The following is a 15,368-nucleotide window of genomic DNA, read 5'->3' as shown; positions in this document are numbered from 1 at the left end:
TTACTCACACTTCAAACTGATTCTGTGAACCTAACAAAGGAAGAAGCAAAGATTCAGGGCAGAACTCATGAATGTACAAAAATTATTTCTTAAAATCATTTTTTAACAAAATTTAAAACTTCATAGGGCAGAAAAAACTTTGCAATCTATAAAATCTGTGTAATTAGCAATGAAATAGGGAAAAATGTTTTTAAGTCAAGATTTTTTTCATCCTCTTTCTCAGACACCATTTTAACTTTGGGGTTCAGTAAAAAATAGTTTTGAAGAGATTTTATATTCTATACCCATAAAGAAGAAAACATTACTTGCTATTAAATTATGTAAAGCAAGGGCATTCACTTGCCTTTCTGCAATAACTAAATATAAAATATCCTCAAATGATTTCAGTATGACTTTTATTACCTAAAAAACAATGGAATTTGGAATTTAGGGTAATTCCATTGTAGTTCCTCCCAAACCAGTAACAATAAATCATAAAATCTAAGAGGTAGAAAAGGCTGTAAGGATAATTTAATTCAATCCCTCACTTTACAGATGTAGAAACAAAGGCCCAGGAAATTTAAACTCAAACTTGCACAACTAACAAATGGAAAAAAAAAAAAACTGGAACCTTGATCTTCTTCCTCCCAACCAGTATACTTCCAAGTCTTGCCTCTAATAGGATGTAAAGTTACTGAAAGTGTCCTTCAAATTTCTTTCTTGGCTCTACATTTTAAATAAGTTTCCTGTGATAGTAGTCAGAAATGATCACTATTTAATAAAGAAAAACAAGGAATAAATCGTTAAAAGTATTTTAATTAGTATAATCTCTTGAGATCAACAACACATTGGTAAGTTTTCTGCAGTAGAAGTGCATTTCTAAATAAGTAGACCCAGGGCAACAGCTAGCAAAAGGGTAAAGAAAGTAATTTTATTCTAAAATAAATGCCAAAAAGTCAACTTTACAAAATAACTTTATCAATGTGAATTATTTTTAAATAGAAATAGGAACTAAACATACATGCATCAAATTGTACCTTCATTCACTGACATGAGCACACCTCCAAACAAGTTAATACAAGGGCAAATACATTAAATATATACAAATAAATGTACACACCCAAGTAACAAGCTACAGGCTCACTCACTATTTCCTGAAACCAAAATCTTCACATAAACATACTGCCAAATGCAGCAAAAAAACAATGTAAAGGAACATACATATACATGTATGTATAAATACCAGAACCCAAAGTGACATGTAGCCATATAACATAGGTGCTTATATAGTATGTTTAAAAACATGGCCTATTCAGAAATACCCCAGACAGAAACAAATGGTGATCTACAAAACACCCAATCATACTGTAAGCTTTTCACTACCAGTGAAAACTCAACAGTTCACCCTAAAATTGAGTTTAATAAAACGCTTACACCTTAAAGAATAGAAACAGAAAAGGAAACCTGATTCTAAAGCCACCCACCACTGCCACTGAATCTCTTATAAGTTGAAAATGTGAAGACAACTTCGAAGACTCAATACAAACACAGAGAGGGTGGTGACTCCTATCTAAAACAAAGATTATTTACTAAATGAAATCACTGAAAGTAAACAGAGAAACATTCTGTAAGGTGAACTAAATTCTTTTTACTTTAAAGGCCCTGCTAGAGACTTGCTGCTGCTCTAATTCATTACTTGGGGAGGCAAAACTAAAAAAGCTGTTGGTGGGTTCAGGTGCTGTGGGAGAACCCACAAAAAATGGTCTGAACTGAAAATCTCCATCTCCACCACCCCGATTTCGAACTGGTGTACTGTCCAAAGGAAACCTGGAGTTGTTCCCTAGGAGAAAAATAAGGGAAGAACTTAAGCATCTATTTCCTTACAGATCTTTTGGAACAAAAAGACAAAGTCATTCAATAAATATTGTAACAGAACTCAACTCCTATGAGATGGATAAAACATAAAGCTTGGATAAAGAAAAGGACTATGACGGTCCCCTCCCCTGACCACAGTATATATACCATACCTTCTTCTGTGTGCAGTTTCCAATGATAGCCATTATCTCATCACCAAAAGTAATTTAACGCAATGAAATACTTTAGTAGAGCTAGAATTTATAGTACCACAATTTCATTCATTATCTATTAATCTATATCAAAGGAATAACATATGTATTCGTGTGTGTGTGTAAACTTTTGTTTAAGAACAAATCTTTTTTTAGGATTTCCATAAACACTCTGGAAAACATATGACAACCATGAAAACCTGGCACATATTTATGACCCGAGATCAATTAGAATAGCCTTAAGAAAAATTGTACAATAGATCTAATAAAATAAGCATTTAACAACTTCCACTGAACGCATCCTTGGCTTTAGTTACATAACTAAAGGAGAATGCTGACTATATCTGCTTCAAGCCAACAATGGTAGCAAGAGGTAAAAGTATTAAAAAGGTAAGTGTGCACAAAAAGAGGAACAGGTAAGAACTGGTGAAAATGAAAGAAATTGAAATAAATGTGGATCGTGACAAGGAAAAACTAGGAACACCTATAATGCCCACAAACAATAATACTTTGATTGACTAAATTATATGATTAACTGAAAATTAAGAAGAAACTTATTTTTGTTTCGATTCTCATATCTGATATTTTTCATCTCATTACTTCATGCCTTTTCTGGGACATCGTCTCCTCCCCCACAATAAAATTCAAAAAATGAGGTTTTATAAAAATCCAGCTCAAGATTTTTATTTTTTTGTGTGCCAAAATTTATTAATAGCATAGTAAAAACTATTGGATTCTGTTATATCAAGAGTAGTATAAAGGGGAGAACTCAGGAAGAGATATGAGATTCATTGCATCTGACAAGGCATCTAATAAGCAGAAAAGCTAGACTGTACATTTCCATGGGGCAGGAATCCTATCTGGATAATCCTTATATCTTCATTGCCTAAGATTATGCCTAGTAGCCTGGCACATGAATCATGTTTGGTAAATATTTGATGAATGTATGAATGAATAAACAGAAGAACAAACAAACCAAACAACCGACAGTAACTTAAGAACTGTACAGTCAGTATTGTCACGAGAAAGAAACTAAAACTTGGCCTTCTCAGAGGATAGCAAATACTTAAGAGTGTGGGCTCTGAAGATAGCTCTGTGACCTTGACCAATTTACTTAAACTTTATGTTCCTCAGTTTTCTCGTCTCTAAAATAGAATGATGATAATAACACCTACCTCATAAAGTTTTGAAAATAACACAAATACATGTAAAGTTATAATAGTCTCTAGCACTTAGTAAGGAATCATTAAATGTCAGCTAATATTATTATTATTACTGCAACTAAATAGCTTTTCATTTGAAGTGGCAATTTGCAACTTTAATTTTAGAATTATTTACTCTGTTCAAATAAATTGAAGATATAACTTAAATGTAAGCAAATAAAATAGATAAAAATAATGATGGGCAGGTTGACATGCAGATGAAGAACTTAGAGCCTACTACTACTCTAGGTCTCTGGAGTCTCCACTAACTGCTTGGAATTATGCAAGGCACAGTGTGAAAAATCACTGATTTAAAGAACAGATATTGGATATTACATGTCATTTCTTACCTAATGGGAAGCCAAAAACACCAGACTGTGCAATCATAGATGGTTCAAGGGTACCATCTTGGTTAGCAATAGTGATATTTCGTAGCCTAAGGCTATCATAGAGGCCTTGGAGCTTTTGATACTGGCGATTTCTCTCCATAAGTTTCTCAGAGATGTCAGTGAACTTTTTCTTGTATTCTTCTAGCACTTTCTTCATGGAGGTGACCTCCCCTTTCATAGAGGTCAATTCTATATCCTTGCTCTGTATTTGCTGAGTATATATCTTCTCCAACTGTTTCAGATGGCCCTCAGCCTTGCTGAAATTGTATTCTTGATAGAGACGCTCCTGGTGTACCTGTCCCAAGACAGAAAAGAAAGATTTAAGGTAATAAATGCAAAGTTGCATATTTTAACTTTATATTGATACAAACACAGAAAGAAAAGAAAGACACACATACTGAGATGTTATTACTTTAAAGTTTAGAACCAGGTTAAGAAGCAATTAGGATGTACAATAGGATGGTTATTATAGAAAATAATACGCCATGTCACTAAATGCATAGAAAAAAAATCTGGAGGAATATTCTCAAACCACTACAGACTACCGAAAGGTATTTGTTTAACCTTAACAAGTGACACGTAGCTCAAAGATTTCTAATATATAATACTATATTTCAAGTAATCCATAGTGTGGATAACAGATTATATAAGATAGCCCGCCCCCAATTATCCCTGCCTCCTAGTACTTATATCCTCCCCCTGAGTGTGGACAGGACCTGTGATTAGAATACAGGAAAAATGACAGGATATGGCTTCATCAGTACATTACATAAGAATATAAGGTTTGTCTTACTAGCACACTCTCTCTCTTCTGGATTTGTGGAAGCAAGAGGCCAAATTGGAAAGGCCAACAGGCAAGTAACTAAGAGCAGCCTCTGGGCAATAGCCAGCAAAATATTGAGGTCACAGTGATTTTAAGTATAGACTTTACAACCTTCACAAAAAATAACTTGAAACTGATTACATATCTAATGTAAAACACCAAAACTATAAAATTCCTATGAGTTAACATAGGAGAAAATCTAAATGACCTTGGGTTTGGTGGTGACTTTTTAGATAAAATACCAAAGGCACAATCTATAAAAGAAATAACTGACAAGCTAGACTTCATTAAAATTAAAAATTTCTGTTCTGCAAAAGACAATGTCAAGAGAATAAGAAGACAAGCCACAGACTAAGAGAAAATATTTGCAAAAGACACATCTGGTAAGATATGTCCAAAATATTTTCAAAAGACACATCTGATTAAGAACTCTTAAAACTCAACAATAAGAAAACAACCCAATTTTATAAAATGGGCCAAAGACCTTAATAAACGCTTCACCGAAGAATATATACCGATGACAAAAAAGTGTATGAAAAGATGCTCCACATCATATGTAATCAGGGAAATGTAAATTAAAACAATGAGATACGACTACATACCTATTAGAATGACACAAATTCAGAACACTAACAACCCCAAATGCTGTCAAGATGTACAGCAAAAGGAACTCTTTCATTGCTAGTAGGAATGCAAAATGTTATCACCACTTAGGAAGATAGTTCGGCAGTTTCTTACAAAAGTAAACATACTCTTGCCATACAATCCAGCAATTGTGCTCTTTAGTATTTACCCAAAGGAGCTGAAAATATATGTTCTGCATACAGATATGTGTAGCAGTTTTATTCATAATTACCAAAAGATGGAAGCAATCAAGATGTCCTTTAGCAGGTGAATGGATAAATCTAACAATGGACTAAAATTCAACACTAAAAAGAAATGAACACTATCAAGCCATGAAAAAACATGGAGGAAACAAACTCATATTAGTTAAGTGAAAGAAGCCAATATGAAAAGGTTACAAACTGTATTATTCCAATTATATGACAGTCTGGAAAAGGCAAAACTGTGGAGACAGTAAAATTATCAGTGGTTGCCAGGAGTTGGTGTTAAGGAGAGATGAATAGGTGGTGCACAGAGGATTTTTAGGGCCGTGAAACTACTCTGTATGACACTGTCATACTGCATACACATCATTATATATTTGTCCAAACTCATGGAATGTACAACCCAAAGAGAGAATCCTAATATAAACAATGGACTTTGGTGGGTGATAGTGATGTGTCAATGTAAGTTCATCATTTGTAACAAATGTACCACTCTGGTGGGGGATGTTGATAACGGGGAGGCTGTGCATGTATGGGGACAGGGCATATAGGAAAACTCTGCACACTCCTCTCAAATTTGCTGTGAACCTAAAACTGCTTTATAAATAAAGTCCATTAAAGAGAATAAAAACAGGCCCTCAGTCTGATAGTTCATTAGAAAGTGAATGCCGCCAACAACCACATGACCTTCAAAGCAGATCCTTCTCCAGTCAAGATTCAGATGAAACTGCAGCCCTTGTCAACACCTCGACTGCAGCCTTGTGAGACCCTGAGCAGAATCCATGCATAGACTCTTTTTTTTATTTTTACATTTTTTTTTTTTTTTTTTTTTTTTTTTGCGGTACGCGGGCCTCACTGTTTGGCCTCTCCTGGTGCGGAGCACAGTCTCCGGACGCACAGGCTCAGCGGCCATGGCTTACGGGCCTAGCTGCTCCGCGGCACGTGGGATCTTCCCGGACCGGGGCACGAACCCGTGTCCCCTGCATCGGCAGGCGGACTCTCAACCACTAGCGCCACCAGGGAAGCCCCCATGTGTAGACTCTTGATCCACAGAAACTGAGATAATAAACATGTGTTGTTTTTAGGCCACTAAATTTGCTGTTTAAGCCACTAAACTTGTTATACATCAATAGACAACTACTACACACAGAAACCAACTTTGGCTTATCTTTGGATTCACTGTCCTTTAAATATTGACAGAAAGTGAAATATGACCACTCTTTTTTTTAACCATTTTTTAATTTGCCCATTCTATATAGTTTGATGTAACTCTACCAAGTCTGGGTTACCTGTCCCTATAGTGTGGTCCCATAGCACTTTCTACTTCCCTTATCATTATCGGCATGAAAAACGTATTGTAAGATGGTGCATGAGATATGTGTTTCCTGGCATTCAAAAACCTATATGTTGAAAATATATATATATATATATATATATATATATATATATAGAGAGAGAGAGAGAGAGAGAGAGAGAGAGAGAGAATGACTAATAGGAAAAAAAGTGAATAAATGAAGTAGAGAAAAATCATTTCTGGCTACTAGTTCATTCACTGGTTTCCACCACATCTGAAAAGATGAGAACAATACCACATGTTCATGTTCAATCAATACTACCCCCCCAAATTGGAATCTACTTTAAGACAGAATGTCTATTCATTCAGTCAATAAGTATTTACTGAGACTTAAGACCAGTAATGATGGTCACTGAGGACCCAGAGAAATACAGGAATCAAAACTTGACCTAAAGAGCTCTCCTAACTAGAGAAGATGAACAAATATATAAATAATTACAATACAGGATAAATAATACAACAAAGGTAAGCATAAGAAGATACAGGATCATGTAAGAAGAACACCTTACCTAGAAAAATATAATGATAATATTTACTTGACAGATGACAAATAGAACCTTTAAGAAGCATTATTATAAATGCATATACAAGATATAAGAATATACTCAAGGACATGATAAAAGTTCTCCACAGGAAGGCCTTTCTAAGAAGGAGCCAAAGGCAGAAATCAAAAAGGGAAAGAAATAAGTATGTGAATTTGAAGATAAAAATGCTCATCACAGCATTTTTTAAAATAACTTACAAATTATGATACAATCCAATCATTAAAATTATAATTACATCAAATACACAAAAATTTTAAACTTCTGTATGTCAAAAAAATCAATGAAGACTAATAAAAGATAAGTGGAAAAAAAATTTCTAGCAACATCTGAGTTAAGTATATGTATAGAAAGAATTCTTTCAAATCAGTAGGGAAAAAACTACAGCAACTAAAAAAACAAACTGAAACAGGCAATTAATAAAAGAAAAATACATTAAAAATACAAGAAAATGTGTTCATCTAAAAGTCATCCAAGAAATGAATATTCAGAGAGCAATAAGATTCTATTTTGCCCATATCTAATTGGTGAGTAGAAAGTATGGAGAACAAGCACCCTCCTACACTTCTTAAGGGAACACAAATTGACATGATCTAACTGGAGGGCAACTTAAAAATACTACAATTTTTAAAACTTTGACATGTTTAAATCCACTTTCAGGAACTTAAACTTAGCAAAATATTAAGGATATGAATTTAATGATAACGGCCCATCATAGCATTTTTTAATAATGGAAATAAATTATGATATATTATGACCATTAAAATTATGATTATAGAATGGCTAATTTTTAAATATTTAATAAAATACTCATAACAGGCATAATATATTATCAATTTACCTGGCCACTGAAACAGTGTCTGTGGTATTACCCTATTTTTGTACAGACAAAATATATTATTTTGCCTATATACAAAATATATAGACTATATATATACATATATATATATTTATACGCAGAAAAAGTCTAGTAGGGACTTCTCTGGTGGTCCAGCGGTTAAGACTCCACACTCCCAATGCAGGGGGCCCAGGCCCAGGGAATTAGATCCCACATGCCACAACTTAAAGAGCCCGCATGCCACAACTAAAGATCCCGCATGCTGCAATGAAGATCCTGAATGCGGGAATGAAGATCCCAAGTGCCGCAACTAAGACCCAGAGTAGCCAAATAAGTAAATAAATAAATATTTTAAAAAGAGAGAGAGAGAACACACAAAAAAAGAAAAAGTCTAGCAATACACAAACAAAAATATATCAACACTGGTTATCTCTGAGCGATGGAATTATGGATGGTTTTTATTTTATTCCTTTTGGATTTTCAACAATAAACATTACTTTAGAAAAAAAGAAAATTTATTAAAAATAAAGTTTTCCATACATTCATTAAAAAATAAATACAAACACAGTGAAGGAAAAACATTAGAAGCTTTCACATGTGCCTCAAATCATACCCTCCAGAGAAACTAGTCTAAGCACTAACCTGATACGTCCAGAAGGCCAGTGCTCGGGAGCTAATGTCCAACACAATCTCTGGTCGAAGTCCCGCCAATACCATGGCTTTATATTCCTCTGATGGACTGAGTTCTGTGCGGACAATATCTAGCTTTCCAGAAAGAGTACTGTTGCAGGCAGGGCAGATAGCTGGTGAACGACTAAACTCACCACTGCCATGCTGATCACAGAATATGTGAGAGCAGGCAGTGACCCATGCATAACCAGAGAGTTTGATGCGACACTTGCGATAGTTACAAAGCAGCATGTCTTCACACAAAGACATAATAGATAATAAGGTTTCCAGATGCTGAAAAGAATCCAAAAAAGGGGTAAATGAAAAAGTCAAATTGCAGTAAAATTAAATGAATAGATAAGTAAAACGTTTTTATTCTATTAAGACAAAATAATGTACCTTTTATTAGGCTTTTGTATTTATTATAAAAAATATATAATATTGATTTCAGTCACCCAAAAATACTGGGTTCCTTCTTTGTGCAAACCACTACCAAGGCCATGAAAAAACTTTTTAAGGAAAAAGTTAAAGACACAGGTGGTTCCACATCTTACTTACAAGTCAAAAATATATGTTCATGGAAAAAAACGGTTTGGGAACATTTACAAAGTACAAATAAATAAAAATTAAATTAGTGCTTTTTGCCATTCTTCAATACCTAAACAAAAATCCAAATTTATTACCCATTCATAGTTCGCTAGAATATTTTAGTATCCCTTCTCACACTTGGAAGATATAAAAGTCCAGGCACTGATTTCAGGCATTCTTTAATGCAAAGTATTTTAAGTTACGTTTTTAGGTTTTCATATATGCTGATTCCTCAGATTCTTTACCTGTGCTGCCTTGACTAAAAAAGAGTAGTAATCTGATAGTATTAAATGGAAACTAACCTAAGTCATCCAAGTAGTTGACATTATGAAGCCTGAAAATCTACATAAAAGCAGATTTTATCACCAATTAAACAACTCACCTATTAATATAAATACTATTCAATGCTGCGCTTCTATTTCAAACATTTGTAAAAACATGTAAATACACAAGTTATTTTTCAATATAGTGTTCACTGTTACTGGAGTTTTACTAATCCAAACTAGGCAGCAGTATTCTGAATATACCAAAATTAGTCATATATTGTATAAAATAATAGTAACACACCAATTATACACCAGGGGAAGATGGTCACATTTATGAACTGATAAATTCCGTCAAGAATGTTGCCTTGGTCATAGGGGTGGACAAGAATGCTCTGACACCTTTACCCCAAATGCCCCAGCTGAGGGTGTCTCCACAGGTATAGGCACCAGGCGGCCGTTGTTATGAGGCCTATTTTCCCTCCGGCAGGGCAATATGCCGAGGGGTAGCAGTTTGGAACCTGAGCCCCTTCTCAGGCAGAGCGAGAAGCGCAGCTAATTCCAAATTTTCCACAAGGTGGGAGAAAGAGCCAATTTAGTGAGCTGTCCAAGTTAGCGAGGACCAAGTTTTGAGGGTTAGACTCACGGAAACTTCAAATTCGCGGCCCGCTTTCCGCGCTCGAAAGAGAAAATACTAACAACACTAATACCAATAAAATATCTAACCGGAGGCGCCCAGGAAAAGCGCGGGAAAACGCCGTTGCCTCCTCAACTCCACGACGGGCGACGATTCGCCACGGACGTCGGCACTACGTCTGAGGGCGCATGCGCGGAGTCGCCCGGGAGCCCGGGTTCCCGCCGCTCAGGATCCTGGGACCCGCCGGGCTGTGGCACCTGCGCTGTGGGCGGTTCCCCCCCCCCCGCCCCCACGCCCCGCCGCCCGTCCCGGGTACGTGCCCCTCAGAGAGCGAATCTGACTGGGCCTGGCCTAGGTTTCCCACTTGGGAGCCCCGCAGATACTGTCATCGTGTGCTCTTTTCAGCCCTCGACTGGCACAAGAGTGACATCCTAGCTGTCATGGGCCTAACATTTGAGGTCAGAGCAGAGTGCGTACAGTTGAGAAGCTAAGAGCCTCTGAGTACCCGCAGGCGTTTGTCCTGGGAAAATTTGGGGAGTACCGACTGGGCAACAAAGGCTTTCTAAGTATTTAAGGGAAAAGTCCCCAAAATTGTGCGATACCTATAATTTGACACCTAACACCTCTGTGTTGAGGTAGATTCTGCCGTTTTTTTTAATCCATCTTGAAATAGACATCTTTCCAGCTTTTCCACATCCTCTGTATAATATTAAAGAACTTTTCTTGATTCAGAGTCTGCATTATGAACATTCATTGCAGCTCTAGGAACGAAGCGATAGGATCGGGTGTCACAGCTGTTTTGAGGTCATCTGCCTGTGTGCTTTCCTGGACCTGCTTGTAATTGTTTAAATATCTGTACTGGCTTTATCCTAATCCTGTTACCTGTCACTTTTTCTGTTCTGTGCATACTGTATGACTTTCTGCTCAATCTATGAGTCTATTAGTATTCATATTAGAAATTAAGCCAAGAGCTTGAGGGGTCCTCAGGATACACGCCTTAATTAAAGGTGGTCTTTTGTCGCCACCTTTCCAGATTATGTGAAAACAGTATGAATTAGTAACAGAAACAACCCAATAAATCAGGAACACAATGGACACTAAGCCCTGCAAACCCCTTTATGGGTTGTGAATCTGTATACTAAACCTTTCTCCTTCAAACAGAAACCTATCCTGATTAAACAACTTTCTGCTCATTTTTTGTCTATTTGCAACTAGTTCATAGTAATCAGGGTCATCTTGGCCTTTGTATACTTTTCCTAAAACATCTGACAGTTTAGAATAGAAACTCAATTCTAGTGGTACAAAATAGGTTTGAAGAAAATTAGGGGTTCATGTGTAAACCATGTAATCCTTAACATGTTCTGGTTATCTGAGCCTTTTGTGCATTTTCTGGTTTTAACTATGCCAAATGTAGAAATACTACTTAAAGTACAATAAAAGGGTATAATCTCATTTCAAGTTATAAACACAAAGCATTCAAATTCTACCAGTACCTAACTTTATGATTCTAGCCAAGTTACCTTTGTGCTGCAGTATGATCCCTTCCTGCTTCTTCATCAATATCGATTCCCCAGTGATACTGATTCCCCAAACCTCAGTGTTACCCACACCATTTTCTCTCTAACTCGGTTTCCAATTTCCAACCCATTTAGCTAAAAGCCTGTATGAATTAAAACACACACACACACACACACACACACACACACACACACACACATATTTTGGGACGGGGGGAGAAAACCTGTTTTGCCAGATAGGAGAAAAGGGGGGTGGCTACAAAGTCTTAATATCCCAGTAGACTGGAACACCAGGAATTGACCTGTTTCTTGGTGGCATGTTGTTGGCAAAACTAGTAAAGTAGTCTTGTTCAGGCTTGAGGCAGAAGCAGGCCTCTGCTCGACCTGTGACCCTGCCTGGACTGCGTGCCTGCTTGCACACCTAACAATTGCTGCTAGCAAGTCAAGCGGTGCTTACAATAACAAAGGGAGTGGGTCTTGGAATTTCTGGAGTCCTGGGGACCTGGCCAGTCCCCCACATTCTGGAACATCTTGTGACTCACATGGTGAAACCAACAGCATTGTTGAATCCAGAACTGCATTTTTGCACACAAACTGATGATATCAGTTTGAGGCCAGGAATTATAAACGGAAGCCCCCAGAACTCCAATCTGAAGTCTCACCTGTGGGGTGGATGCACCATCCGGGACCCTTCCCAATTGGGGCTCCAGATTGCTGTCACTTGGGACTTTCCAGCTGCTGTTTGGATCTGGAAGTAGGTGTCGGCACAATTCGGTGATGTATATCCTGTTATGTTTCTCTAATATTCTTATTCCTTTCCTTCTAATGACTGTATATTAAAATTAAGTTTAATCACCTTTCATTAAAGAATTGATTAAAGCTGTTTATTTATGTGAAACAAGTGGTTATTTTGCCAACGAATCCAACAAACCTTAAAACTGAAAGCAGGCTTTCAGCAAAACACGTGTCCTGTTCTTTCATGACAGACAAAACCTTCAATGGCTCATTTCTAAGGCGCTCCTGGGGATGAGACCACTGAAATCAATCAAGGCTGGGATACAGAGACCCATCGACCAAAAAGAGCTCTTTAAAATATTGGTTTTTATTATTAAATATCAAGCTTATCAAAAATGTATGGAGAATGACCACCACTCAGCTTTAGTAAACCCAAAACTTTCTCACATTTGATATTTTTAATGAGGTAACAAATTACAGATACAGTTGAAGCTTCCCCTGTGTACACCTCAATCCACTTTCCTCTTACCTCTTCAGACGTAAACTAGCCAGATTTTGGTGTTTATCATTCTCATGCATGCTTTTGTACTTTTAATATATGTATGCACATCAAACTTGGTTGTGCATATTCTTTTTTTCTTTTTGTCAGCTTGTGTATTCAGAGCCCCATGGAGAGTGGCTCTTTCTCACATGGGTAAACTTACATCTCAGAATCTCCAGTGAACACCGTAACTGCCGTGTAGACTATTTATTTCAAGCTGACCAGTCTATTGTCTCCCTATCACATTTTAATAAGAAGCACAGAATTGTGAAATGTGTGGGAGGCATGTAGGGAATTATTAAACTGTTCAGTGACAAAAGGCACTGATGATACCCTGATGCCATAACACTAATCATAGGAATAACATGGCCAGTGGATTGAAGATACTTAAAATCGAACAGACAAGGTGCCCCCACTTGAAGAGTGCCAGACTAGGCACAGGTGCCATTTGCTTGTGACACTCCTTTTCCTGTATTTTCGGGACTGACCCACCCTCTATATGATGGGCACTTCCCTCTTCACCTCTTTACTTTTTATTTGAATTTTATTTTATTTATTTTTTTATGCAGCAGGTTCTTATTAGTCATCCATTTTATACACATCAGTGTATACATGTCAATCCCAACCGCCCAGTTCATCACACCACCACCCCCACTCCCCACTTCCCCCCCTTGGTGTCCATACATTTGTTCTCTGCATCTGTGTCTCTATTTCTGCCTGGCAAACTGGTTCATCTGTACCATTTTTCTAGGTTCCACAAATATGTGTTAATATACGATATTTGTTTTTCTCTTTCTGACTTACTTCACTCTATATGACAGTCTCTAGATCCATCCACGTCTCTACAAATGACCCAATTTTGTTCCTTTTTATGGCTGAGTAATATTCCATTGTATATATGTACCACAACTTCTTTATCCATTTGTCTGTCGATGGGCATTTAGGTTGCTTCCATGACCTGGCTATTGTAAATAGTGCTGCAATGAACACTGGGGTGCATATGTCTTTTTGAATTATGGTTTTCTCTGGGTATATGCCCAGTAGTGGGATTGCTGGGTCATATGGTAATTCTATTTTTAGTTTTTTAAGGAACCTCCATACTGTTCTCCATAGTGGCTGTATCAATTTACATTCCCACCAACAGTGCAGGAGGGTTCGCTTTCCTCCACACCCTCTCCAGCATTTGTTGTTTGTAGATTTTCTGATGATGCCCATTCTAACCAGTGTGAGGTGATACCTCATTGTAGTTTTGATTTGCATTTCTCTGATAATTAGTGATGTGGAGCAGCTTTTCATGTGCTTCTTGGCCATCTGTATGTCTTCTTTGGAGAAATGTCTATTTAGTTCTTCTGCCCATTTTTGCACTGGGTTGTTTGTTTTTTTTAATATTGAGCTGCATGAGCTGTTTATATATTTTGGAGATTAATCCTTTGTTGATTCGTTTGCAAATATTTTCTCCCATTTTGAGGGTTGTCTTTTCGTCTTGTTTATAGTTTCCTTTGCTGTGCAAAAGCTTTGAAGTTTCATTATGTCCCATTTGTTTATTTTTGTTTGTATTTCCATTACTCTAGGAGGTGGATCAAAACAGATCTTGCTGTGATTTATGTCAGAGTGTTCTTCCTAGGCTTTCCTCTAAGAGTTTTACAGTGCCTGGTCTTACATTTAGGTCTCTAATCCATTTTGAGTTTATTTTTGTGTATGGTGTTAGGGAATGTTCTAATTTCATTCTTTTACATGTAGCTGTCCAGTTTTCCCAGCACCATTTATTGAAGAGACTGTCTTTTCTCCATTATATATCCTTGCCTCCTTTTCATATTAGTTGACCATAGGTGCATGGGTTTATCTCTGGGCTATCTGTCTTGTTCCATTGATCTATATTTCTGTTTTTGTGCCAGTACCATAGTCTCTTGATTACTGTAGTTTTGCAGTATAGTCTGAAGTCAGGGAGTCTGATTCCTCCAGCTCTGTTTTTTTCCCTGCTTTGGCTATTCGGGGTCTTTTGTGTCTCCATACAAATTTTAAGATTTTTTGTTCTAGGTCCATAAAAAATGCCATTGGTAATTTGATAGGGATTGCATTGAATCTGTAGATTGCTTTGAGTACTATAGTCATTTTCACAACATTGATTCTTCCAATCCAAGAACATGGTATATCTCTCCATCTGTTGGTATCATCCTTAATTTCTTTCATCAGTGTCTTATAGTTTTCTGCATACAGGTCTTTTGTCTCCCTAGGTAGGTTTATTCCTAGGTATTTTATTCTTTTTGTTGCAATGGTAAATGGGAGTGTTTCCTTAATTTCTCTTTCATATTTTTCATCATTAGTGTATAGGAATGCAAGAGATTTCTGTGCATTAATTTTGTATCCTGCAACTTTACCAAATTCGTTGACTAGCTCT

General features: G+C 36.8%; 1 protein-coding gene across 1 annotated transcript; it reads right to left on the bottom strand.

The window, feature by feature from the left end:
- Positions 1-1,269: 1,269 nt before the first annotated feature.
- On the bottom strand, positions 1,270-10,335 carry CCNB1IP1 (cyclin B1 interacting protein 1). The gene is made up of 4 exons (XM_060168458.1): positions 10,267-10,335; positions 8,663-8,983; positions 3,598-3,931; positions 1,270-1,819 (listed from the first exon to the last, which is right to left on the bottom strand). The coding sequence occupies exons 2-4, from the start codon at positions 8,957-8,959 to the stop codon at positions 1,617-1,619; spliced, it is 834 nt and encodes a 277-aa protein (XP_060024441.1). The 5' UTR covers positions 8,960-8,983; positions 10,267-10,335; the 3' UTR covers positions 1,270-1,616.
- Between the last annotated feature and the right edge of the window lie 5,033 nt (positions 10,336-15,368).

The sequence above is a fragment of the Lagenorhynchus albirostris genome, chromosome 1 (genome assembly GCF_949774975.1).
Source record: "Lagenorhynchus albirostris chromosome 1, mLagAlb1.1, whole genome shotgun sequence".
NCBI classification, from domain to species: Eukaryota; Metazoa; Chordata; class Mammalia; order Artiodactyla; family Delphinidae; genus Lagenorhynchus; species Lagenorhynchus albirostris.
This window is presented reverse-complemented; position numbering and strand designations above follow the sequence as displayed.